This window comes from Hyaena hyaena, unplaced genomic scaffold, assembly GCF_003009895.1.
Source record: "Hyaena hyaena isolate Hyena2069 unplaced genomic scaffold, ASM300989v1 scaffold_72, whole genome shotgun sequence".
In the NCBI taxonomy this organism is placed as follows: domain Eukaryota; kingdom Metazoa; phylum Chordata; class Mammalia; order Carnivora; family Hyaenidae; genus Hyaena; species Hyaena hyaena.
Genome location: NW_024080703.1, coordinates 2,696,195 through 2,721,089, shown reverse-complemented (window position 1 = coordinate 2,721,089; position 24,895 = coordinate 2,696,195). Strand labels below are relative to the sequence as shown.

Below are 24,895 nucleotides of genomic sequence, written 5' to 3'. Positions count from 1 at the left end.
AGAGAGAGAGAGAGAGTGTGTGTGTATGTGTGTGTGAGAGAGAGAGAGAGAGAGAGAGAGAGAGAGAGAGTGGGGGCGAGGAGCAGAGAGAGAGGGAGAGAGAATTCCAAGTAGGCTCCATGCTGTCAGCACAGAGCCCAATGCAGGGCTCAAACTCCCAAACCATGAGATCATGATCTGAGCCAAAGTCAGATGCTTAATTGACTGAGCCAACCAGGTGCCCCATCCTTTGATTTTAAACTAACAGTTTTACCAGTATGGTAGTGCACTAGTCACATGCTACTACTGCGTACTTGAATTGTGGTTAGGACATCTGAGGAACTAAATTTTTATCTACTTCTAATTAATATAAATTTAAAAATTGATAACCAGTTCAATTACTGGAAATAGTTTAGGCATGACTGAAACAACTTGGATATGTGAATCTACTTCTTCAGCTATAAACTTTTTGAAGTCTAAATACAGATAGAGTATTTTTATTGAAAATTTAGTAGTTGAACTGAGATGTATCATAAGTGCAAAATACATACTAGGTTTCCAAGACTTGATATTAAAAAAAGAACGTGAAATATCTCATTAAAATTTTAAAATACGTATCACATGTTCAAATTATAATATTTTGTATATATTGGGTTAAATAATCCATTTCATTAAAATTAATGTCACCTATTTCTTTTTGCTTTTTAAATGTGGCTACTAGGAAATTTTATTTTATTTTTAAAAATGTTTATTTATTTTTGAGACAGAAAGAGACAGAGCTGGAGGCTGGGAGGGGCAGAGAGAGAGGGAGACACAGAATGTGAAGCAGGCCCCAGGCTCAGAACTGTCAGCACAGAGCCCGACGCGAGGCTCGAACCCACAAACTGTGAGATCATGACCTGAGCCGAAGTCGGATGCTTAACTGACTCAGCCACTCAGGCGCCCCTACTAGGAAATTGTAAATTATATACATGGCTCTCATTCCTATTGGACAGTGCTGGCTTAGAATTAGCGTACCTCTGCTTTGTGCTCGTTACAAGGCAATATAGCGGTAATGCTGCAGTCTTAAAATGTAATATGTCATATTCATGTTTTTTAAATCAGTGTAACTAAACTGTAGTATGCAGTAAGTTAGGAATTTGGATCTAAAAGTACCAGTTGGGGATAAGTAAATGATGATTTAACTTTGAGCACCATATACTTGATGTAACGACCACAATGTACTTCACAAAATGAGTGGCCAGACTGCCAATCTCCCACATGGTGAGACGTGGTGGTGGAGACATATACCTGTAAGCCACACAAGATTGCAGTGCATTCGAGGTCGGCATGTATTAGGTTGACCTGTATGAAATTGCCTATATTCGATTGGTTTTGACTTAACAAAAACAGCAGTTTCGTGTGGTTTAACCCCAAAATATCAAGAACCTGAAAAAAATGTCAACACTCCTCCCCTCAGTGATTGTGCCCCTGGGCCACTACCGTACGTAAATACACACATGAATGCATATACCTACACATGCATGTTGTTTGTGTTGCCTGTGGAGTTCTGGATGTATGTGTGACCGGCGGCAGCCAGCCTCCTACATGCCCCTCAGAGGTCCCGTGTCCTGGTGTTCACACCCGTGTACAGTTCTCTCTCACATCGTACTGGAATTGGTCTGTGTGGCCACTGGAGTATGGCGGAAGTGACGGTAGATTCCTTCTGAGAACAGGTGACCAGCTATGAAAGATTGAGGCTTCTGTCCCGGGTCTCTCTCGCTTTCCGTGTCCCATCCCTTGTCCTGGGGAAAGCCAGCTGCTATGACACAGAGACACTCGGACAGCCTAGGGAAAGGCCCACATGGGGAGGAGCTGAGGTCTCCAACAACCGGCTAGAAGCTGGAGCTCCCCAACAGCCACACTCAGCAGAGTGAGCTTCGAAGTGGATCCTCCCCGAGCTGTGCCCTCAAATGACTGCGACCCCAGCTGACAGAGTGGCAGCAGCTTCCTGAGTAACTCAGAGCCCTGACCGCTCAGTGAGGCTGCTTCTGGACTCCTGACCCACAGAGCGTGGACATAATAGATGATGATGTTTGAAGCTGTTGAGTTTGGGTCATTTGTTACGTAGCAGAATCGGGGTTAATGTTAGTGCACAGAGGGGCTCAGCACAGCGTACTGTATATAATGGCCCAAACCCAAACCAAAATCAAGCAAAACAAATGTCCTAAGGTGGGGGGATGGCTAAGTAAATTGTGGCATGTATTTCCTCAGTGGGCTATTATGCAATTATTAAAAATGCTGGGCCGCATCGATCCTCAGGAATAAAAGTGGGCAGTGGGTGCCCACGGGCAGCTTCTAGAAGCCACTCAGGGAACCGCACCAAGAGCTGCAGACCAGGGACCACTTTTGCAAAAGCACCTAGGAAACCTTCTAATCAGCCTGAGCTCCTTGAAGGCAGGCGCTTACCGAAAACGGCACTGGAGCAAAGAAAGGAGGCCAGTGAAGTCTGGAAAAGAAGGTGCACGCGTTTCATGTCAATTTTCTTTCTGTGCAGCGGAACGCAAAATTGCAGGCAGGGTGAAACTCCAACCAGGGCTGCAATATTCCGTACCCATCTAGCAGTTGGGAAACAAATGAATCCATTTCTAGATACCAAAAGTATATTTTGTAAAAGATCGAAGTAATTTATTATCAGTGTCTTCACAGAGCACTACAAACCCTCTCTGTGGTCTCTGCCTTCTTCCACTCAGCTTAGTCTTAGCTGTGAAGTAGTTATAGGTCAAACACTAAAAGTTGCCAGGATGGGGGTTTTAGAAATCACTTTAGATCTTATGTTACCTATTAACTTCCAAGGCCATTCCCAAGTCTTTCTTTTTTCTCACGCTCTCTTTCTCTTGTCTCCAGTCCTTTTCCTTACGGAATTTTGAAGCTGCTGGTTATACGTGAGCCCTGTAAGTGTGCCGTCTGTGCCAGCTGATTGTAATTTCTTACCCCGGCACCATTAACTCTAGATCAATGGCTTATTTGACTCACTTGACTTTTTAAAGGAGCCAGAATTATTTAACCTTCAAAGCATATGTATGTATGTTAACCCTTCATCTCTCAAACACTCAACTCATGTGTACAGCGTAGACCAGTGGCTCTGAAGATTGGAGAGAAGTGGCGTGGGAATAATGAGAGAAGGAAAGGTATCACTGGGGCAGATAAATAAAAACCACATATTAGACTCTTTCATAATAATATGCAAATCCCCTCTGCATCTTTCTCTCACTCCCACCTGCAGTTGGAGATGTCTGTTTCTCAGCTCAGAATCATAGTCATCACAGGGCGCCTGGGTGGCTCAGTGGGTTAAGCGCCCACCTTCGGCTCAGGTCACGATCTCATGGTTCACAAGTTCGAGCCCCGCCTCGGGCTCCGTGCTGGCAGCTCAGAGCCTGGAGCCTGCTTCAGATTCGGTGTCTCCCTCTCTCTCTGCCCCTTCCCTGCTCGTGCTCTGTCTTTCTCTGTCTTTCAAAAGTGAATAAACATTAAAAAATGTTTTCTTAGAATCATAGTTATCATGAGCCTTGTTACTTATGGACGGTTGTCATCTCTCCCGGATGCATTGATGAAAAATAAAGCCAGCCTCCGTGATGCTGCCTCCCCCAGCCCCAGTGATGCCCACCCCTTCCTGCTCACGTCCCTGTCTACTCTCCTCCCACATTTTGCCGGTGAGTGATAGCAGAAGTGATGGTTGGATCATGAGAAGCTCCAGTCTTTGTCTTGGCTTCTCTCTTTTGGACCATTTACTCCGGGAGAGGCCTCCTCATAAGCAGCCTATGGAAAGTCCCCAGAAATGGGGAGGAACTGATGAAGGCTTCTTCCACCCTTCCCATGAGTGTGCTTAGAAACAGGTCCGCTGGCCCCAGTCAAGCCCCGAACAACAGCCCTCACTGACATCTTGACTGCAGCCTGGGAGAGGCCCCAGCCTGAACCGCCCAGCTAGGCCGCTCCCAGATTCCTGACCTACAGAAACGATGACACAGTAAATGCTTCCTGCTTTAAGCGGCTAAGCTGGTGTGATTTGCTACATAGCAGTAGATAAGAACATAAGCAGTGGATTCACTGCTTAGACCAAAAACAGGACACATTTCTTCTGCTTTGGAAGTGACATTCCTAAAATCACACTGGAGCATAGTCACAGTGGATAGCCCGCTCTGGCAATCATTACATCGTATTTGCTTTTACTATAATTTTACCAAATCATGAAAAACTTGGTCGAATGGGGTGACTGATTATTATAACAGAAGATTAACATGAGTGGTAGCCACATTTTAAATGCCTTTTTAACCTGCTGCATTTCAAAAAAGGTTCTGAAGTGATAGTGATATATTTTAGAGCCAGATGCAAAACCCATCCTGTCTTTAAATGGATAAACAGGGCCACCTAAGTGCAAAGAAATGACGGTTCATGACTTTCTTTTGTTTTTTAATGAAACAAAATATAACTTTTTGTAGGGCTTAGAAACAGGGAGTGAAAAGTGGTGTTTGAAAAGTAATTTAAAAAGCAACAAAGTTAAAAGAAATGAGAGTTCCTGAGGTGTTTGATTTGCCTAATTATTTCTGAATTAGTGTGTTGAATAAATACATGTATTTTTTCCTTCTGGAGTGTCTCTACATTTTGAGTCATTTATATGAGTTCGTATGGTAGAACACTTAATATTGCTCAAAGTCTTCCCTCCTACATCTCCATTAAGAGCAGAAAATTAGTTAAGTAGCATGTTATATATTTAGATTAATTCTTTTTTTGCAGGCCAATATTTAGGTTTTCATCAATTTCTTGGAAATGGCGTCTAAAATTTTCATTTCATTTTATTTCATTTTGTTTCATTTCTAGTGGTTCTTTTATGACTCCAAGATATGAATTTAAGAAGCAAAGGGAGAAAGAACATTACCTTTTCACACCCAGAAAGCCCCCCACAGGTTGTTTTAGAAGGTGTAAAGTTGAGGGGCGCCTGGGCGGCTCAGTCGGTTAAACGTCCGACTTCGGCTCAGGTCATGATCTCACAGTTCGCGGGTTCGAGCCCCGCGTTGGGCTCTGTGCTGACAGCTAGCTCAGAGCCTGGAGCCTGTTTCAGATTCTGTGTCTCCCTCTCTCTCTGACCCTCCGCTGCTCACACTGTCTTTCTCTCTCTCAGAAACAAAACAAAACAAAACAAAACAAAACAAAACAAAACATTTGAAGGTGTAAAGTTGAAGCTCAGGGTTGTGAAATGATGCTTGCAGGCTGTGGCTGGCCCATGGACGCATGTGTTTTATTTGGCCTGCACCGTACTGTCTCACGGAGTGTTCTTTAAATTAAAAAAAAAGTTGCCAACACTTAAAAGCCAGGCGGTTTCACATTAACAATCAGATTTCTGGCTTCTCTTGGAAACTCCTAAGATCTGGAGGCCTCTCAGGAGGCCTGTTCTCTGCGTGGCGTCCCTGAGCGGAGGCTGAGGAACCACTGCTGCTTGCAGTCGGTGCAGACTCCCTCAGCTTTCCTCCTGCTTCCCCACACGGTGTTCCTCTTATCTCTCTGACTTCATTTACTTTAGTTACCTGCGTGGGCCCTGTGGACATCGGAGTTTACCACTCCAGATCTAAACAGACCTCCAGCCGCCACAATTGAGAGAAAGGGTTGAGGCCACTGTGAGCTCTTCTCCCCGATTTCCCTATTTGACCGGTTACAGCCACGCCTGTTACATACACTGATGGGCGTGCCCATCCTTCTCTGGCCGACATCAGATATTTCTTTTCTTTTCTTTTTTTTTTTAATATTTTATTTATTTTTGAGAGAGAGATAGAGACAGCATGAGCAGGGGAGGATCGGAGAGAGAGGGAGACACAGAATCTGAAACAGGCTCCAGGCTCTGAGCTAGCTGTCAGCCCGATGCGGGGGTCGAACCCACGAACCGTGAGATCATGACCTGAGCCGAAGTCGGACGCTCAACCGACTGAGCCACCCAGGCACCCCTAACATCAGCCATTTCTAGTATTCCATGCAGCCAGCTCCAGATACTACTAATTTTATGAATGCTGGCAGCCTTAAAAGCCCTCCCTTTATGCTGTGCCTTTTTGTTTTAAAATTAAAGTGTACTAAGCTTTTTTGATTAAAGATATTGATCCAGGGGCGCCTGGGTGGCTCAGTCGGTGAAGCATCCAACTTCAGCTCAGGTCATGATCTCGCAGTTTATGAGTTCAAGCCCCACATCGGGCTCTGTGCTGGAGACTGGAGCCTGCTTCGGATGATGTGTCTCCTTCACTCTCTGCTGCTCCCCTGCCTATGCTCTCTCTCAGAAACAATAAATGAATAAATTTAAGAAAATAAAAGATTTTGATCCATTTAAGTTGTAACACTTCACGCTTGTCAGTGAGAGAGGACTTCAAGTTCAGCCTTTATTTTGTTAGGAAAAAGAAAAACAAAACAAAACCCCAGACAAAAAGCCAGATCCCAAGAACAGCCCAAAATAAAATTCTTAAGAAAAAGTAACTGTGTGAGAAGCAAGGCATTCTCACCCAAAATTTTCACGTTATTCATATTCAAAGAATTGTATGCACATAAGCCATATAGATGTTACTAGAAATGATCACAAGGGGTGCCTAGGCAGCTCAGTTGGTTAAGCGTCTGACTCTTGTTTCAGTTCTGGTCATGATCTCATGGGATCAAGCTTGGCTTAAGGCCCCACACTGCCAGTGTGGCTCACTCTTCACACTCTGCCTTTCTCAAGTTTTCCATGATCTTTTTTTTTTTTTAAGTTTATCTTTTGAGAGAGAGAATATTTATAAGTCGGGGAGGGGCAGTGAGGGGGGTAGAGAGAGAGAAGAGAGAGAGAGATAGAATTCCAAGCAGGCTTCACCCTAGCAATGCAGAGCCTGACACAGGGCTCAATTCCACAAACTGTGAGATCATGATCTGAGCCAAAACCGAGAGTCAGATGCTTAACCAGCTGAGCAACCCAGACACCCCTCTGCATTTTTCTTTGTATAACTACCTCTAATCTTGCTTGTTACCTAACATTAATGATTATGGCGAATGCTATTGCCTAATAGACAATTTCTCTTTTAAAAACTAATTTTTGAAGATTTAGTTAAAATTTAAAATGAGGCTACTCTCAGGCACCAAAATAAATTTCTTGGCTCACTGCTTTTCTCTGGTCAAAATTTAATGAGCACCTGAGTCTATCTGTATCGATCTTTGATTTTGTAAGTAGGATAATTAATTGAACCAAAACTCATTTTCAAATTAAAGTTAAAAATGAACTCCGTGACATTACTCCTATGGGAAGTAATTTTTAAATGTTCCAGAATTCGCTGTGCTTTGGTTACAAAGGCTTTTTTTTTCAGAGTAGAAAAGCAGAGGACAAAAGAAACGGGGAGAAGGAAGTAATGAGGGACGTGCCTGGGACCCCGCTGTGTACATTTTCCCCAGCCACTCCACAGACTTGACTCTCAGCTCTATACTTGCAGTGGTCTGTTTGCGCCTTCACCCTGCGCTAACTCGGCTAAAACAGAACAGTGGTTTTACTCTATTCTGCTTCACCAAGATCCAGCCAAGTTCCTCTCACTCACTGAGCACTTAATGAACACCTGATGACTAGGGGAAGAGAAGAAAATATGTACATATACCGAGCAGGAGAGAGGACAAGATTATGCCAGGATGTTTTTGGCTCTGAGCTACAGAATATCAAGTACAAATGGCTTAACCAATATGGACATTTTTTATTTTACGTGACACCCAAGTTCAGAGTCAGGGCAGTTCCGAGGTCGGTTATGCAGCTGAACAGTGTCGTGGAGGACCCAGATGTTTTTCATTTTTATACTCAGCCATCCTCAGATTATTGGCGATTTCTTCCGTTATAGTTGCAAGATGGATGGAGGAGTCCCAGATGTCACTTGACCATGTCCAGCAAAGCGTCGGTGTTTCCTCCTTGTGTGTATCTATTTATGACAGAGAAAAAACTTTCACCGGTGGTTCTCGTTCACTTCTACTCATGCGCTGGCTGACAAAGGCTACTGGGTAGACACCAACAGTGACTGGCATAGAAGTGCCAGACAGCAAAGGTAGGCAAAGGAGAAAGATATGCCTTAGGAAAAAGACTAGTGACAGAGGCAAGATGAAATAGTCGGTACTATGTAGAATATAGTAGAGTGTGCATTCTCCAGGCCTACTGGATTTTTAAAAATATTTGTTTGAGACAGAGAGTGAACAGGGAAGGGACAGAGAGACAGAGGTAGAGAGAGTCCCAAGCCAGCTCTGTGCTGCCAGCGCAAAGCCTGAAGCGGGGCTCGAACTCACGAACTGACTGAGCCACCCAGGCGCCCCTCGGCCTACTGCATTCTTACCTGTATATACACTACCTTATCCCTTGTATATGTATGAAGGTAGTAGAATGATATCATTCACAAATAACAATGTGTTTCTGATCCCAACTTTTACAGAAACTATACATTTGGAGATATGACATATCTGAAGTCTCAAGTATAAAATTGGTCGGCCCCATCCATGTTCTGGGAAGCTTATTACCTTCACAGGGAAACTTTCTCCAGTGCCATCCCTAGCCTTCCTCACATTTAACATCACTACTCTGCACAGAATAGAGAATAGCTTCAGGGGCACCTGGGTGGCTCAGTTGGTTAATCATCTGACTTTGGCTCAGGTCATGATCTCACAGTTGGTGAGTTTGAGCCCCGCGTCGGGCTCTCAGGTGTCAGCGCAGAGTCCACTTCAGATCCTCTGTCCCCCATCATCTCTCTCGTCCCCTCCCCAATTCATGCCTTCTCTCTCTCTTTCTCAGAAAAAAAAAATAAATAAACTTAAAAAAAAAAAGGAAATGGCTTTGGATGGAATTGGGTAACAAGTCAGAAGAACAGAGTTTTATTTTTAACATTGTGGAGTTTTATTTATCATTATTATTAACGTTTATTATTAACATTATAGAGTTCAGGAAAAGGAGGACTCAAGAAAAGGATAAATGAACAAGAATGACAAAGATAATTGATTTTTTTAAAAAAAGAACCTTAGTTTTTATTAATAGTTTACCACATATTCTTACTCTTAGAAAATATAAATAAAAGTAAACATACATACAGAGATGAACTAATCTTTATATTCTCTCAGAATAAAACGTGCAGCCCATTACAGATCTTCTTCAACTTATGACAAGGTTATGTCCTGGTAAATCCATTGTAAACTGAAAATGTTCTAGGTTGAAAATGCGTTTGAGGGGCGCCTGGGTGGCTCAGTCGGTAAAGCGTCTGACTTCAGCTCAGGTCATTATCTCACATTTCGTGGGTTTGAGCCCCTCGTCGGGCTCTGTGCTGACAGCCAGCTCAGAGCCTGGAGCCTGTTTCAGATTCTGTGTTTCCCTCTCTCTCTGCCCCTCCCCCACTCATGCTCGCTCTCTCTTTCTCTCTCTCAAAAATAAATAAACATTAAAAAAAACCTTCTCCATTAATACTTTAAAAAAAACCCAACGTGCTCAGTACACTTTCATTAGCTTACAGTTGGGCAAAATCATCAAACACAGAGACTCTAAATCATCAAACACAGAGGCTCTTTTATTACGAAGTGCCATCTCCTGTAATTAATTGAATACATCACTGAAAGTGAACAACAGAATGGTCGTGTGGGTGCAGATGGGCCTCGTGATGGGGCGGCTGCGGGGGAGCTGAGGTTCGTGGCCCCTGCCCAGCATCACAGGAGGGGCTTGCCCCTGTGCATGTACTGAGGACCTGGGAAAAGATCCAAACTCAGAATTGAAAGTACAGTTTCTGCTGAATGTATATTGCTTTTGCACCGTCATCAAGTTGAAAAACCTTAAGCCAAATTGTCCTAAGTCAGGACTGTGTATATATTCCAGGTGTTCTTAGATGTGTACACATACAGTTGATATTACCATACAGCACCTGGATAATTTGGACTGAATTGAATTAAGTAACATGTTACTAATTAGCAAAATATGAAAATTCTATACATAAATTACATATAGTATCACATTTTATGGTTTCTTTCAATTTCCCTTGGGTGCTACAGATAACAGTAAATCACCTATTTCACTGGCTACCTTATTGGTCTTCAGGAAATTGTGGTAGAATCCCAGAGAAGATTCTGAGGAACCCTTTATATTGGGAGGTTGATATTCCAATCTGTTGCTGTGGTCTTTTTCTTTTTTCTTTTTTTTTAAACCATCGTCCTCTTATCTGCCTCTTGTTCTTGAGATTACATATTACCTTCCCATTGTATTTCATATTTCATGTTAGATTTTTTAAACTGAAACATATTTGCTAATCAGTATAGTGTTAATTTGTAGAAGTGTGTCAAGCACACCAGAGTTGAATGAATCTGGCACATAATAACCTTCCATTGGTACTTGTTTAATGAAAGAATGAATGAATCATTCATATAATATTGGAACTTCTAGGATAATTATAATAATTGAAGGGAAACAAATATTGGACACTATAACCTGTATTTTCTAACATGATTTCTTTTTAGAAAATGTGATATTACCAATCTTCTGAAAAATTAAACACTGTGTTGTTTTTTTAATTAAAGACTTTAAGTGATATGCTAAATAGATATCTTAGCTTGGCTATTAAGACAAAAATTGCCGAGGCACTATAAATCGGGGAAAATGAGAACATAATTTGAAAGGAAGAGATTATAGAAATGGGCATATGTGATTCAGTAAGAGAGGCCACGAATACAATGAGAGGAGAATTCGTAACTACTTACGGTGTTTTATGTTTCTCAAAAGAAATTTTTTTACATACATATTATATATTATATGAGTCTGCCTGCTTGTTTCCCACACTCTATAATTTAAAAGGGCTGTTTTTATAGCTGCTTTTCTTGGACACACAAGTAAATCAGCATGTATATTCAAAAGGTTTTATTCCTGACATGCAAAATGGTTAAGAGAAATGTATTCCTTTACGCAAACATTAACATTTCTCTATTAAAGTAGGTTGTACCGTTGTAAATCTCATTTTATACGTACAATGAAAATTCCTCTTTTAATTTTCAATAAGCTAAAAAAATCTTTTAAAAGTACTATAAGATGAAAGGAATTTAAAAATTGACATTATTGGCACAAGATTCATGTTAATGTTTACTCATGTAAATAGCACAAAATACTGCCTAATTAGTGTGGTTGGTAAATTTTTGGTACTTTAATTTTCTCTGTTATTGTAAACCATGCATAAAATGCTTGCCTATTGAGAAGTGCAGAATTGTCAGAGCTTAAACAGCTGACATCTGCTTACTCTCTTAAAAAAAAAAAAAAAGAATAACAAGCCATTTCAGCCTAATCTACCTCAAATGTGTTCATGTAAATGGAGGTCCATCTATTGACCTGTATTCTTTTCAGCTCGGGATTGGTCCACATGGTTTATGAAACCGGGAAGGCTGATTTGAAATGCAGATGTCGACACAGTGAAGTACACCCTCCCCTTTTTTCTTTGCTGTATCTGTCAGGGTGAAAAATGGCTTGCACAAGGGTCAGTCACCCATCCTCACTTAATTACTTTTCTCGGACCCACAGAACTGTCACAAGCTGTGGTGGACGCGGGAGCAGTTCCTCTGTTAGTACTCTGTATCCAGGAGCCAGAAATTGCTTTGAAAAGGATTGCTGCTTCGGCCCTCAGTGATATTTCAAAGCATTCTCCAGAGTTAGCCCAGACCGTGGTGGACGCGGGGGCTATTGCTCACTTAGCCCAGATGATCCTGAACCCCGATTCCAAATTAAAGGTATTTAAAAAGAAAGTCAACAAGCAAACAAACAAATCAGGCTCTGATTACCTAAGAAAATGGAAGTGGGTGTAGCTTCATGTTATACGTGTAAAAATAACTAGAAAACTATCATTGAAACAGATATGGACTTGTGTATTTGGTCTTTTAATATGTGGAACTTATGCTGTAAGGATTAGACGACAGACATATCTGGTTAAAATATGTGCAATGCCAAAGACTGCAAATAGCATCAGTATGAGCATTAATCCTTAAATAAGGAATTACACAGTGCCTGAATCTCAGGGTGGGCCTGAGATGGTGGCCCTGAGAACCCACCCAAAGGTTCTCTAGCCCACCACTATTTTATTTAACTTTCTTAGGACAGTAGCCGTATTTATCTTAGTCGTGTTTGTGTTTTTTTTTTTTTAGTTTCCTTCACTGTATCAAGATTGATTTATGGTTTTTTTTTTTAGCTTTCTAAAACCTGATTTTCAGTTAATAGTCACTAGCTATACTTTCAGATTCTAGTAGTTATATTCTATAAGATTTTAAAATCTTAGCTAACGTTAACTAAGTCATGGAAAGTTCTTTGAAACATTATCAGCATGGCGCCAAAAATAAGATGTTACTTCTGCTTGATGGTTTTTGTACTATACTACCGCCTCCGTCATAAATTAGCAATGTGAGTATTAATTAAGAAATATCCAAAGGTCATATTCTTCGATCATCTGCATAGATGAAGAGACTTAAATAGCCCACAGAAGAACGAAGACATTTAATCTGGAGATTAGGGGATTTAAGAAATGGAGTATTTAGGGATAAGACTAGGAATTGATTGTCCCAAGACTCCTAAATCTGAGGTTATGTTAGCAACGTAGTTGTTTTTTTCCTTTCTGTCAAGGAGTTTGAATGTAAATCAGACCGGGACTCGGCAGCATGCCTTGTGTCACGTTTTGTTTTATTTTGGGTTTCGCTCAACAGCGTCAGATCCTTTCAGCGCTCAGTCAGATCGCGAAGCACTCCGTGGACCTGGCGGAGATGGTGGTCGAGGCAGAGATTTTCCCAGTTGTTCTCACCTGCCTGAAGGACAAAGACGACTACGTGAAGAAGAATGCTTCTACTTTAATTAGGGAGATAGCAAAACATACACCTGAGGTAAAAAGAAAAACAACTTTTTTAGGGTTTGAAGCTACAGGAATACGGAGCTGGTTTTTATGTAAAACCTGAGTGTGTTTACAGGCTGAGGGCGGTGCCACAGGACCTGGTTAGGTGAGGGATTCTGTCCTCGGCGCTCTGGACCCTTTGGACTGGGTGACTGTCGTGGGGGCCTGGCCTGCACACCGTACGATGGGTGTTTAGCAGCTGTCCCGGCCTCTCCTCACTAGATGCCGGTAGTACCCCGACCCCCATCATGGCAAAAAAGTCTCCAGAGATTGCCAGCTGTTTCCTAGGGGACAAAAAAGTGCCCCTAGGTGAGAGCCACCGGGCTCTAGCAATGGGGTTTGAATCTGAAATCTCAGTTTGTAGTGATTTCCTGCTTCCCATTTCTAAGTTGTGGGGGCCGCGGGCTTTTGTCCTACCTGTCATTCTAGGTCAGCTGGCAGTAGGGAGAGATCATGTGCCTCCAGGTCTAAAGAACCCCCCCCACCTCCCCACCCCCCCGGCGCACAGCCTCACATCAGCCCTCCACTAACTGCTTGAGTTCTCAGGTGCGGAAGGAGTAGAGACGAAGAAAGTCTGGGTGGATTCCGAACCTGTATCTTTCCCTGTGTATGTTTTGACTGATCAATTTCATTTCACTGAACTTTAAAGCCCTCATTCTTTATGTCACCTAACGTCTTCATTTGGTTGAGATTTTTCAAGATTGAAGACTGGCAGTCAGCCAGTCATCATTGCTAGCAAAGAGGGGGATCATTAGGCTGGAAGATTTCAAGTCTGACATTGCCTTTTAGCATTCAGTGATTAATGTGCCCCATTCTCACGCATTGTGATTGGGAGTTTCAGTAGTCAGCTAGTTATGAACTAGCCCTAGGCTTAGTGTCTAGGTGAGGAATTTTGACATCCATTAAAATAAGGATGAAAGTTGTGCTATCGATGCATGAAAAATGGAAACCACAGGGCGGCTTCTCACAGCGAGTCGATCTGCACATTCGAAACTGCGGGATTCTTATATTTGTATGCTTCCTTAACGAATACAATAATCCCACCGAACGTTTCAAATTTCACGAGCTGTTTTTAGGTCCTACATAAAAAAATTTGGCCAGACCAAAGTCATATTTAAAGATCACCTCGCACGTCACAGTCACAATGATCTGGCTCTCCTTCTCTCCTAGCTTTCCCAGCTGATAGTGAACACGGGAGGAGTGGCAGCCGTGACCGACTGCATCGGGTCCTGCAAAGGAAACATAAGGCTGCCTGGCATCATGATGCTGGGCTACGTGGCGGCTCATTCTGAGAACCTGGCGATGGCAGTGATCATTTCCAAGGTCTGCGCTTGTTCCATTCCCTTAGTTGCCGCAGTGACGTGTTCTAACAGGGAACCAGACACACATACTCCCCCACACACTATAAAGTATAACTGACTGGAGTGAGAGAATTACCTGAAATGTTTTCAAGGCTTATGAGTCAGTTTCCCAAAGCAATGCTGGAAATAAGGTTTACTTTGCACAAGTTTAAAATTGTAGCCTGTGTTTAGTATCAACAAGCCATCGACGCCTCTGAGTATTAGTATTATGTGCGTTTAAATATTACGTGTAGTGGGGCGCCTGGGTGGCTCAGTCGGTTAAGCGTTTGACTCTTGGTTTTGGCTCAGGTCATGATCTCATGGTCTGTGAGTTCGAGCCCCTGAGCTGACAGTGCGGCGCCTGCCAGGGATTCTCTCTCTCTCTGCCCCTCCCCTGCTCTCTCTCTCTCTCTCAAAAATAAATAAGCTTAAAAAAAAATTAAGTGTATTTATATCTTGAAGGATTGACTACATATTTACAGACACATAAAGCACACTTTGATTTACGTAGGAAACAACTGTTATAAATGACATATCTGGTGGTAGTCTTCATTATTCTCTGAGGTCTGTACATTGTCCTCTCCCCTGTCATTTGGGTAGGAGATGACAAGACTAGGTCTTCCCTTCTTTATCCACCTTCTCTTCGTCAGCTTTCATGAACTAATTTCTCTTCTCAGAGGTAGGCAAATCAGAGCACACATCAGACGTTTTTGTTTCCTTGCTCTAGGGACTTGGCCCTATCTCAACTTGGTCTTAACCCGCCATGGAGTGTAGTCTTGGCACGTAGTAGGTGCTCAAAAAGTATTTCTTGAACGAATAAATATTGATCTCCCAAAGAATGCTGCAAAAGCCGTGCGCTCACAGTGTCTCTGGCAACTCCCTGGGGTGTGGGCTTCTTATCAGCATAGAAAACCTGCAGCTCTATGGTCAACAGAAGTGTGCATTTTTTTTCTTATCCCTTGCTAATCCTCTGAATAAAGAGGAACCTCAGATCTTTATTTTCTACCTATTCCTTGGTAATTCTTTGCTCCACTCCCTTTTTATCCTGCGCCTTTCCTTTTGTTCTTCTATTACCAAAGACTGTGGTAGCGACTAGAGGGGCAGTGCAGCTTTCTGCAGGGTCACCACGGGGACAGTATTGGGAGTTTTGATTTGCAGTTCTTTGCGCACAGGCAGAAAGCCCACACGTAGGAAGAAGGATGAAAGAAGCGATTACTTTTGCTCCCTGTGTTTCTTCCCCAAACGAACCAGGAGGCCCTCCCCTCCTTTGGTCTAGGGCTGCTGCTGGCCTCTCCCACCCAGTTTGCCCTTCAGTCAGTGAAGCTGAGGTGGAGGCAGCAGCAGTTTGAGGCAGACCTCACAGGGCCGATTTGTTCTTCCTTTTTCCTATGCAGCACCACAAGGACCAGTAAGAACCCGCGTTCAAATAGCACTTTATAATTTTCAAAGCACGTTCGAAACAACTGAGGCCAGTAAGTCAGAATCTGGGGGGATGGGCAGAAGGTGTCTTCTCTCCCTCTTGCTTCTTCATTCTTGATGTATCCCAGAAGTAGGGAGTCTCTGGAAAGTTTCCTCCTTCTGCAGACCGATCTGACCTTTATCGTATTGGCAGACACCCATGTTTCATTGTAAGAAAGAAGCCAGTGAAGAGACATGGCAGGTTTCTTCAGGAAATTGGTCTTACTTACAGCGAAATTTAAAGGCAGACGAGGGGCGCCTGGATGGCTCAGTTGTGTAGGCATCTGGTTCTTGGTTTCAGCTCATATCGTGATTTGTGAGTTCAAGCCCTGCATCGGGCTCTGTGCTGATAGTGCAGAGCCTTCTTGGGATTCTCTCTCTTTCTCTGCCCTTTCCCTGCTCGTATGCTCATTCTCTCTCTCTCAAAATACATAAAGAAACTTAAAAAAATAAAGGCAGACAAAAAGAAAGCATACATGATCATTTGGCCTTTGCCGTGGTAGCCTGACCATGTGATGATATTGGCTTTTATGATACTAAATTTAAGGTGATAATCACTCTTTTTTTATTATTAAAATTTTTTCAAGTTTTATTTATTTATTTTGAGAGAGAGAGAGAGAGAGAGAGCACACATCAGCAGGAGAGGGGCAGAGAGAGGGAGACAGAATCCCAAGCAGGATCCACACTTGTCAGTGCAGGCCCCATGTGTGGCTCGAACCCATGAACTGTGAGATCATGACCTGAGCCAACATCAAGATTTCAGATACTTAGCCGACTGAACCACCCAGGCGCCCTGAGGTGGTAATTATTATAGTCTCAAATTCGTTAGGAAACTATGCCTATACAGAATTTGGAATTATAAATTGATTTGGTTATTTGAGTCTTCCTTGGGTTTATACACTATGGTGCATTTGAGACCCTTTAGTTAATTCTGTTTTGAGTACTGAGATAAAACTGAAGCCTGTGTGAAGTATAAGCACATGCTATCTGTGTAACAAAAATAATCATTTCTATTTTGCCGCTTAATCATATTAAAATGGGAAAAACTACCATTTAAAAGTTGGCCAAAATAAATGAAAATCATTTAGTGATCAGGAAAGTTGTCAGTGAATGTATTTCATCGAAATGTTACTTAAATAGAATTCTGGTTGGCTCATATAATTTTGGATCTACAGTGGTTATTTTGCTGTCAGATCTATTATACTTGGTGAAAGGCGATTTTTTTTAAAGCATTCTAAATTAACTTTTAAAACAAAGGCCAATAAAAGGTTTTAAAACCCTAAGCACTTTTTTGTCACAGCGGAATCTGGTTTTGCCTGTAATGTCCGAGTCTGGCACATCTGCTGTTTGGTTAAATGCCTCTCTAGCTGGGGGAGGAAACGCTAGCGGAGATATTCTTAGTTTAGCTGGATTGTTACAGATAATTAAGGTAAATTAGTTCTAGTCATTTTATCGACTTGAAAAATGACAGCCCCTGTGATGTGCTCATTTATCGAACCGTTGAGGAAAAAAAGGATCAAGGCCAAAATGCTGCCTTCTAATGTTTGAGAGCCACGGAAGACTCTTTAATCCTGCCCTGGATTCCTAACACTTGCTCTTTTGATGAATGCCGCAGGGCGTGCCCCAGTTGTCGCTCTGCCTGTCCGAGGAGCCGGAAGATCATATTAAGGCCGCTGCCGCCTGGGCCTTGGGACAGATTGGGAGACACACCCCCGAGCACGCGCGGGCCGTCGCTGTCACAAACACGCTGCCTGTTCTACTCTCGCTGTACATGTCCACGGAGAGCTCGGAGGACCTTCAGATAAAAGTAAGCGCTTCCTTTTTAACAGCCGGATGGATGTTTGTTAGATTTGGCTCATTCTTAAAAATAATGTCCTTTTAAACGTGTTTTAGCTATCATCGTGGATCATACTGATTTCATTAGTCGAGAAATACAAACTTACCAGAAGAAATGAGGTGGCTTTTCTCTGAAAATGAGTTACCCTTATCCCCAAACGTCAGCGATATATTTTAAAGAAAGTTCTTTATAGGTTGCAACATGGTTTGTAAAACGAATGACTGGGTTTTGCACTCTGCATTCATGTTGACTTCTCTTATGGAATAGGAATTGAATAATAGGATTCTGGAGGTGGAATTAGTTAGAACTTTGGTCCAGTCAACATTAAAAAATTGAATCTAAAAGAATTTTAAGACTTGCTTTCCAAAGGTATCATACAGAAAGTATTCCAGAAGCCAAGATCTACCTGTTCTAACTCTAAGTCTGCTTGATCTTTTAATAATACTTTATATTTGTTCCTTAAAAGAAAACTGTCCATAAGATTCACTAAGTTAAAAATTTTTATATCATGCATTTAAAAATTACTTTAATTTTTTTTAGTTTCAGTTTTGAGAGAGAGACAGAGACAGAGTGTGAGTGGGGGAGGGGCAGAGTGACGGGGAGACACAGAATCCGAGGCATGCTCCAGGCTCCGAGCTGTCAGCAAAGAGCCTGAAGATCATGACCTTGGCCAAAGTCGGACACTTAACCAACTGAGCCACCCAGGCGCCCTACCTCATGCATTTTTTTTAAAAAAGCAAGCTTTCTGAAATAAAAATATTACCAGCTACCAGAATGAGTCACAAAGCATGGATTTAATTAGGAGGGGTTGTTTAATAAGAATTTCAAAGAAAGAAAAAAATGTTTCCCAGCATAGTCCCTATACTTTTTTGAAAGCAGTTTTCAGAACTGACTTGGACTGAGGAAAATGCACAGGAAAGAAAATAATTCAAAAGAAACCAACGACAGTAAGTTCAATTACATTTAAATTTTAGTTACAACAACAAATTAACAAATAGGAAAGTATGTTTGCTGAAGCAACTTTAGATGGTATAACAAGGCAGGAGGTTTACTTGAACTAGACAGCTGAGGGATTCTGAAAGTTACAGAATCATTTATTGGATTTATAAATTCATAAAAGTGAATTTATGTGTATTTGGTTATGTTTACATGCTATTTCTCTACAGATTCACTGAGGGATGTTTACTTCTAAGACTAACCATTTTTTCAATTTTTGTAAGACTTTCTAGATCAAAGCAATGATTGAATAGATTCAGGGCTTCCCTCACGTTTCTCCAGTGTTGAGCAGATGGTGCTTGGCGATGCTTGGTAGAGAGGAAGATTGACAATATGCTAAGGCCTCTCCCTGTTTAACAATTCTGTGATTCTTTGGCTTTCGGGTGAGAAGCCACAATTACATTTCCAGTTTTGAGTTGTCCAAGTACAGCTGGTTTACACGTGTATCATTTTAACTTACGTATGTAGTTCTCTTTTTGCCTCATAGGTTTTGAACCCATCAACACACTTGCCTTTTTTTCCACCCTCTTTTCTCTCAGTCTACCTCCACTTCCCCCACCTCCCTCCTCCTCTCTTCTCCTTCCCACCCTGGCCTGGTCCAAAGACCTATGGCCTCCCGCGCAGGGTCTCCACAGGGGTGAGCTGTGCCCAATATGTAATAGTAATCATGTTCAACTTCTGGGTTATCAAGACGTAAATTATTAGCTGTATCTATCACTTTCAGATTCCCGCATTGAACAACTTTTATCTTCCTTTAAGTTTTAGAAATAAAGGAATATATCAGCTACAGCATGAATGATTAATTGTGGAATCAATGGTAATTATAGTTTAAGAAACCCTGATAAATAGTGTCATAGCACTGTATACTTTTTATATACTACTAAGTTTATTTAACTTGGTTTTTAATGAATTATTATGATGTTGTGTTGTATAAATATCACCAGAGTAAAATCAGTTTGAGAACTTCACCTTTGGAAATAAGACCGTTTTTGTTGTGTATAAGTTTAACAAAGTTAGTTTTATTAAAACATTCAGGTTTACTATAGAAGTTAAGTTTCCTTCTGCTTATGTTTGATACAATATTTATTTTCAGGAAATACAGTGGGTATTAAATTAAAAAGTAGGATCGTTATCAATCATTATCACGTCAGCAATCTTTCCAAGGCTTTTTAAGTTCATCCAAATATTTTCTTATTGTAGGGACTTGATTATTATTTTTTGCTTCCCCAAGGTTTCTTGGATTCTATCATTTGTTGTTTTAAAGGCCTTAGAACAAAAGTCCAAGGCTGTTTGATTTGACATTATCTCAGTAGGGAAAAACGTATCCAAGAGCTTTAGGAACCATCTAATGGTATTCCTTATTTGTTACTCTGTGGCAGCTTTCAAATTAAAGGCCATGTTGAAGTTCATTTTGTCCCAAAGGCATGTCAGCTTCTGTAAGCATTCTCTAATTGGTTCTGATCCAGGAGAGCCAATGAGCAGTCCCTTGGAATTGCTTGCATGTTTTCACAGAGCCTTCTATCTGCTGGTACCTAAGTTCTTTCCAAAGCCTTATTAAAAGCTGAAAAAAAATCTAACTTTTATTTAACGAGCTCACCTACATATATTTTGAAAACAGTCACGCAATTGCCTTTTCGTTTGCTTTGATTTAGAGGCATCCTATTGAAATGGTCCATCATAGTCTGGGATCTGAGTAGGTTCATTTGATTACCTTAGTTATGAAAGCATTTCGAAGATGACTTCATGATTGTGTTCTTGTCTCCCTTCATTTTCTAGCAGTTTTGTTGACATGTAGCTCATATGCCATATAAGTCACCCATTTAAAGTATATAATTCAGTGGTTTTGGTACATTCACAGATGCAACCGTCACTACAATTTAATTTTAGAAACTTTTCATTCCCCCTTAGCAGTCACTCCATACCCTCCCAGCTGAGCTCCAGGCAGCCACTAATTTACTTTCGGTCTGTGGGGATTTGCTTCTTCTGGACACTTCATTTATTTATTTTTTTACTAAAAAAATTTTTTTAAACATTTGTTTTTGAGAGAGAGAGAAGGAGTGTGAGCGGGGGAGGGCAGAGAGAGAGGGAGACACAGGATCCGAAGCAGGCTCCAGGCTCTGAGCTGTCAGCACAGAGCCCGACGCGGGGCTCAAACCCACAAGCGGTTGAGATCATGACCTGAGCTGAAGTCGGACACTAACCAACCGAGCCACCCAGCTGCCCCTTCATTAAATGGAACCATACATCATATGCAGTCTTTGGTGCCTGGCTTCTTTTCACTTAGCGAAAGTTTCCAGGTTCATGCATATTGTAGCACATACCAATATTTTCTTCCTTTTCATTGCCAGATACTATTCCATTGTGTTACCATACTGTGTTGTTTACCCATTCACCAGTTGATGGACATTTGGGCTGTTTCTGCTCTTTTATTATTATGAATAATGCTGCTGTGCACATACTGTACAAGTCTGTGTGTGGATGTATGTTTTCACGTCTCTTGGGTGTAAACCTAGGAGTGGAATTGCTAGGTCATATAATAACTCTTTTTAACATTTTGAGGAACTGCCAAACTGTTTTCCAATGTGCCTGCACCATTTCATATTCCCAGCAGCAATGCATGAGGGTTCCAATTCTTCTACATTCTTGTCGACGCTTGCTATTGCCTTTGTTTTTTCACTATAGTTATCCTGGGAGGTGTGAATCGGTATCTCACTGTGGTTTTGATTTACATTTCCCTGATGGCTAATGATGCTGAAAAATCTTTTGATATGCTTATTGGCCATTTGTATAGCTTCTTTGGAGAAATGTCTAATCAGACCCTTTGTTCATTTTTTTTTTAATTTTTTTTTTAATGTTTTATTTATTTCTAGGAGAGAGAGAGAGAGACAGCGTGAGCAGGGGAGGGTCAGAGAGAGAGGGAGTCACAGACTGAAACAGGCTCCAGGCTCTGAGCTGGCAGTCCGCACAGAGCCCGACGCGGGGCTCGAACCCACGAACCGCGAGATCATGACCTAAGCGAAAGTCGGACGCTTAACCGACTAAGCCACCCAGGCGCCCCTGTTCATTTTTAATTTGGGCTATTATCTTTTTATTATTTTGTAATAATAAAGGGTTGTAAGGGTTCTTTATATTACAAAAATACAAATTATTTTTTTAAATGTTTTATTTATTTCTGAGAGAGAGAGAGAGAGAGAGACAGCGTGAGCAGGGGAGGGTCAGAGAGAGAGGGAGACACAGAATCTGAAGCAGGCTCCAGGCTCTGAGCTAGCTGTCAGCACAGAGCCCGACGCGGGGGTCGAACCCACGAACTGTTAGATCATGACCTGAGTGGAAGTCAGACGCTCAACCGACTGAGCCACCCAGGCACCCCTTGAATACAAATTCTTATCCTTTATATGATTAACAAGTATTTCCTTCCATTCTATGGGTGGTCATCAATTTATTGACAGTGTTTTAATGGAGTTCAATTTATTTATTTTTTCTTTTGCTGCTTGCCCTCTTGGAGCCCTATCTAAAAGGACTTTGCCCAAAACGAGGTCATGAAGATTTACTCTTATGTTCCCCCTTCCTTTTAATAACGATAACTCTTTGGGCTACGATGCTTTCAGAACAAAATTAATTTTTTGAGTAAAAAACATTATTCATTTAAGGCAGTTTTCATTAACGATCATCCATTAAGGAGGGTAACAATGAATAATTTTTGTTATTTCTTTTATTTTCTGTGGAAAATAACTGAAATGGTATCAAGTATTTTCATAGTATTGACAATTTCATTTTGTTAATTGTGATTCTTACGTGTGTCGTTAAGAGATTAAAAAATAATGTTGCTAGTCACTTACTGTGGGTTTTACAATAGCTTTTATTAATGTGGACAGCGTCAGCTTTTAGAAATGACAGAAAAATGAATGAATGTAGAACTGTATATGCTATGCTACTTTATGGGAAAACCAGGCTCAAATTCAAGTTGCCCTAAATAGACAGCTCATGACTCCTTCTCTGATAGCATCATATATTTTGTATATTTAAGGATAAACACTAGCTACTAAATGCTGTGACAATTAGAAAAATTCATAATCTGTTATTTCAAAGTAATAAATTACTTGATTGGCTGAAAAAAAAAAAGGGTTTGTTTACACCACATAAATTCTAAATAATTCACAGTATGAAGTGGTAAGGACTATTTTATTTTGCTCACTGCCATAAATAACCAAACAGAAGGCATATTTTATAAAGGCTAAGAAATTTTAAACCCAACATATGATCTTGTGTGTAGAAAATACTAAAGAACACACACACACACACACACACACACACACACACACACAAATACTAGAACTAATAAGACTTCAAGATCACCAGATATAAAATCAATATATAAAAATATATCGCAGTTTCATATGCTGGTAATGAACAATTCAAATATGAGGGGTTCCTAGCTGGCTCAGTCGGTAGAGCATGTGACTGTTGATCTCAGGGTCATGAGTTCAAGGTCCATGATGGGCATAGAGATTATAAATAAACTTAAAAAAATATGAAATTAAGACCATAGTTTCATTTACAGTAGTATCAAAAAGAACAAAACACTTAGGAATAAATTTAACAAGAGAAGTATAGATTTCTACACTGAATACCAAATACTGCTGAAAAAAGTTAAAGAAGGTCAGAATAAATGGAGAGACATTCCATGCTCATGGACTGGAAGATTTAATATTGTTAAGATGGCAATACTGCCCAAATTGATCTGTATATTCAGTACAATTTCTATCATAATCCCAACTGGCTTCCCTCCTCCCCTGAGCTTAAGAAACTGATCCTAAAATTCATATGGAAATGCAAAAGACCAGACTAGCTGAAACAATCTTGTAAAAAGACTTATACTGCCCAATTTGAAAACTTACTACAAAGCTACAGCAATTAAGATTGTGTGGTACTTGCTTACAGAAAGACACATATATCAATGTAACTGAATTCTGAAAATCTGAAATAGACCCTTTTACGGTCAATTGATTTTTCACAAAGTTTCCAAGGCAATTTAATGTGAAAAGGATAGTCTTTTCAGCAAATGACGCTAAGACAATTAATATATCCTCAAACATAAAATATTAATTTGGATCCTTATACCATATATCAGAATTAACTACAAACGGATCATAGATCTAAAAATAAGAGGAGTACAAAACTCTTAGAAGAAACCTTGGATTAGGCATTCATTTCTTAGAAACGACACCTAAACACAGGTGATAAAGGAAAACATTCACAAGGTGGGTTTCATCAAAACTGAAAGCTTGCGTGCTTTAAAAGACGCCATTAAGAAAATTAAAAAAAAAAAGCCACAGACTTGAAAAAAATAATTTGCAAATAATATATTCGAGAAAAGACCTGTATTCAAAATACATAAAGGGCTCCTACAATTCAAAAATAAGACAAATAACCCAATTAACGAAGGGCAAAAGATTTGAATGAACATTTCACCAACAAATGATCTATCAATATGTAAAAAAGTTCAACATCATTAGTCATTACAGAAATGCAAATCAAACTGTAAAGAGCTACTACTTCACACCAACAAGAATGGCTACAATTAATAAGACAGATAATAACAAGTGTTGATCATTACTTGGAGAATCTCGAACCTTCTTACATTACTGGTGGAAATGGAAAATGTTGCAGTCACACTGAAAACCAGTCTGGCAGTTTCTCAAAATAGTAAATATAAATTTACTATTGTCACCCAACAACTTGACTGCCAGGTATCTTCCCAAGAGAAATGAAAACACTTGTCTACACAAAGACTTGTATGTGAACCTTGAGAGCAGCATTATTCATAATCACCAGAAGTGGAAACAACCCAAATGTCCATCAACTGGCGAACAGACAAATGAAATGTGACAAACCTGTATAATGGCATCCTATCTGACAATGAAAGAACAGAGCACGTATCAGTGCCATTGCATGGAAGAACCCCGAAAACATTATACTTCGTGAAAGAAGCCAGACTCCCAGGTTCACATACTGTATGATTCTACTTATATGAATTGTCCAGAAAAGTAAAATTTACAGATAGAAAGTAGGTTAGCAGTTGCCCAGGGATGGTGGAGGAGTGACTACAAACGGAATGAAGTTCCTTGCTGGGATGATGAAGATGTTCTAAAATTAGGTTGTTAGGATAGTTGCATAACTCTGGAAATTTACTAAAAATCCACTGAATTGTATACTTAAAATGAGTGGATTTATGGTGTATAAATTATATCTCAATAAGGTTGTTAAAAAATCTTGAGCCCAGAAATTGACAAGCAAATAAAAAATTAATTAATATACTTTCATGTGGGGAATGTACATTCCTATCTAGAAGTATGTAGTCATAAATCAAGTATATTTCTTGACAAAGG

The 24,895-nt window shown here is 40.7% G+C and overlaps 1 protein-coding gene and 1 non-coding gene across 3 annotated transcripts in view; one reads left to right on the top strand and one right to left on the bottom strand.

Annotated features, from left to right (window-relative positions):
- Positions 1-24,895, top strand: part of SPAG6 (sperm associated antigen 6) — a 67,652-nt gene that overhangs the window by 31,262 nt on the left and 11,495 nt on the right. For both annotated transcript variants that reach the window (XM_039233075.1, XM_039233074.1), the window contains exons 5-8: positions 11,525-11,730; positions 12,694-12,867; positions 14,046-14,198; positions 17,289-17,480. In XM_039233075.1, the coding sequence (XP_039089006.1) occupies positions 11,525-11,730; positions 12,694-12,867; positions 14,046-14,198; positions 17,289-17,480 (725 nt within the window). The remainder of the gene's footprint in view (positions 1-11,524; positions 11,731-12,693; positions 12,868-14,045; positions 14,199-17,288; positions 17,481-24,895) is intronic.
- Positions 21,787-21,871, bottom strand: TRNAG-UCC. The gene has a single exon. It is a non-coding gene; the product is annotated as a tRNA-Gly (tRNA).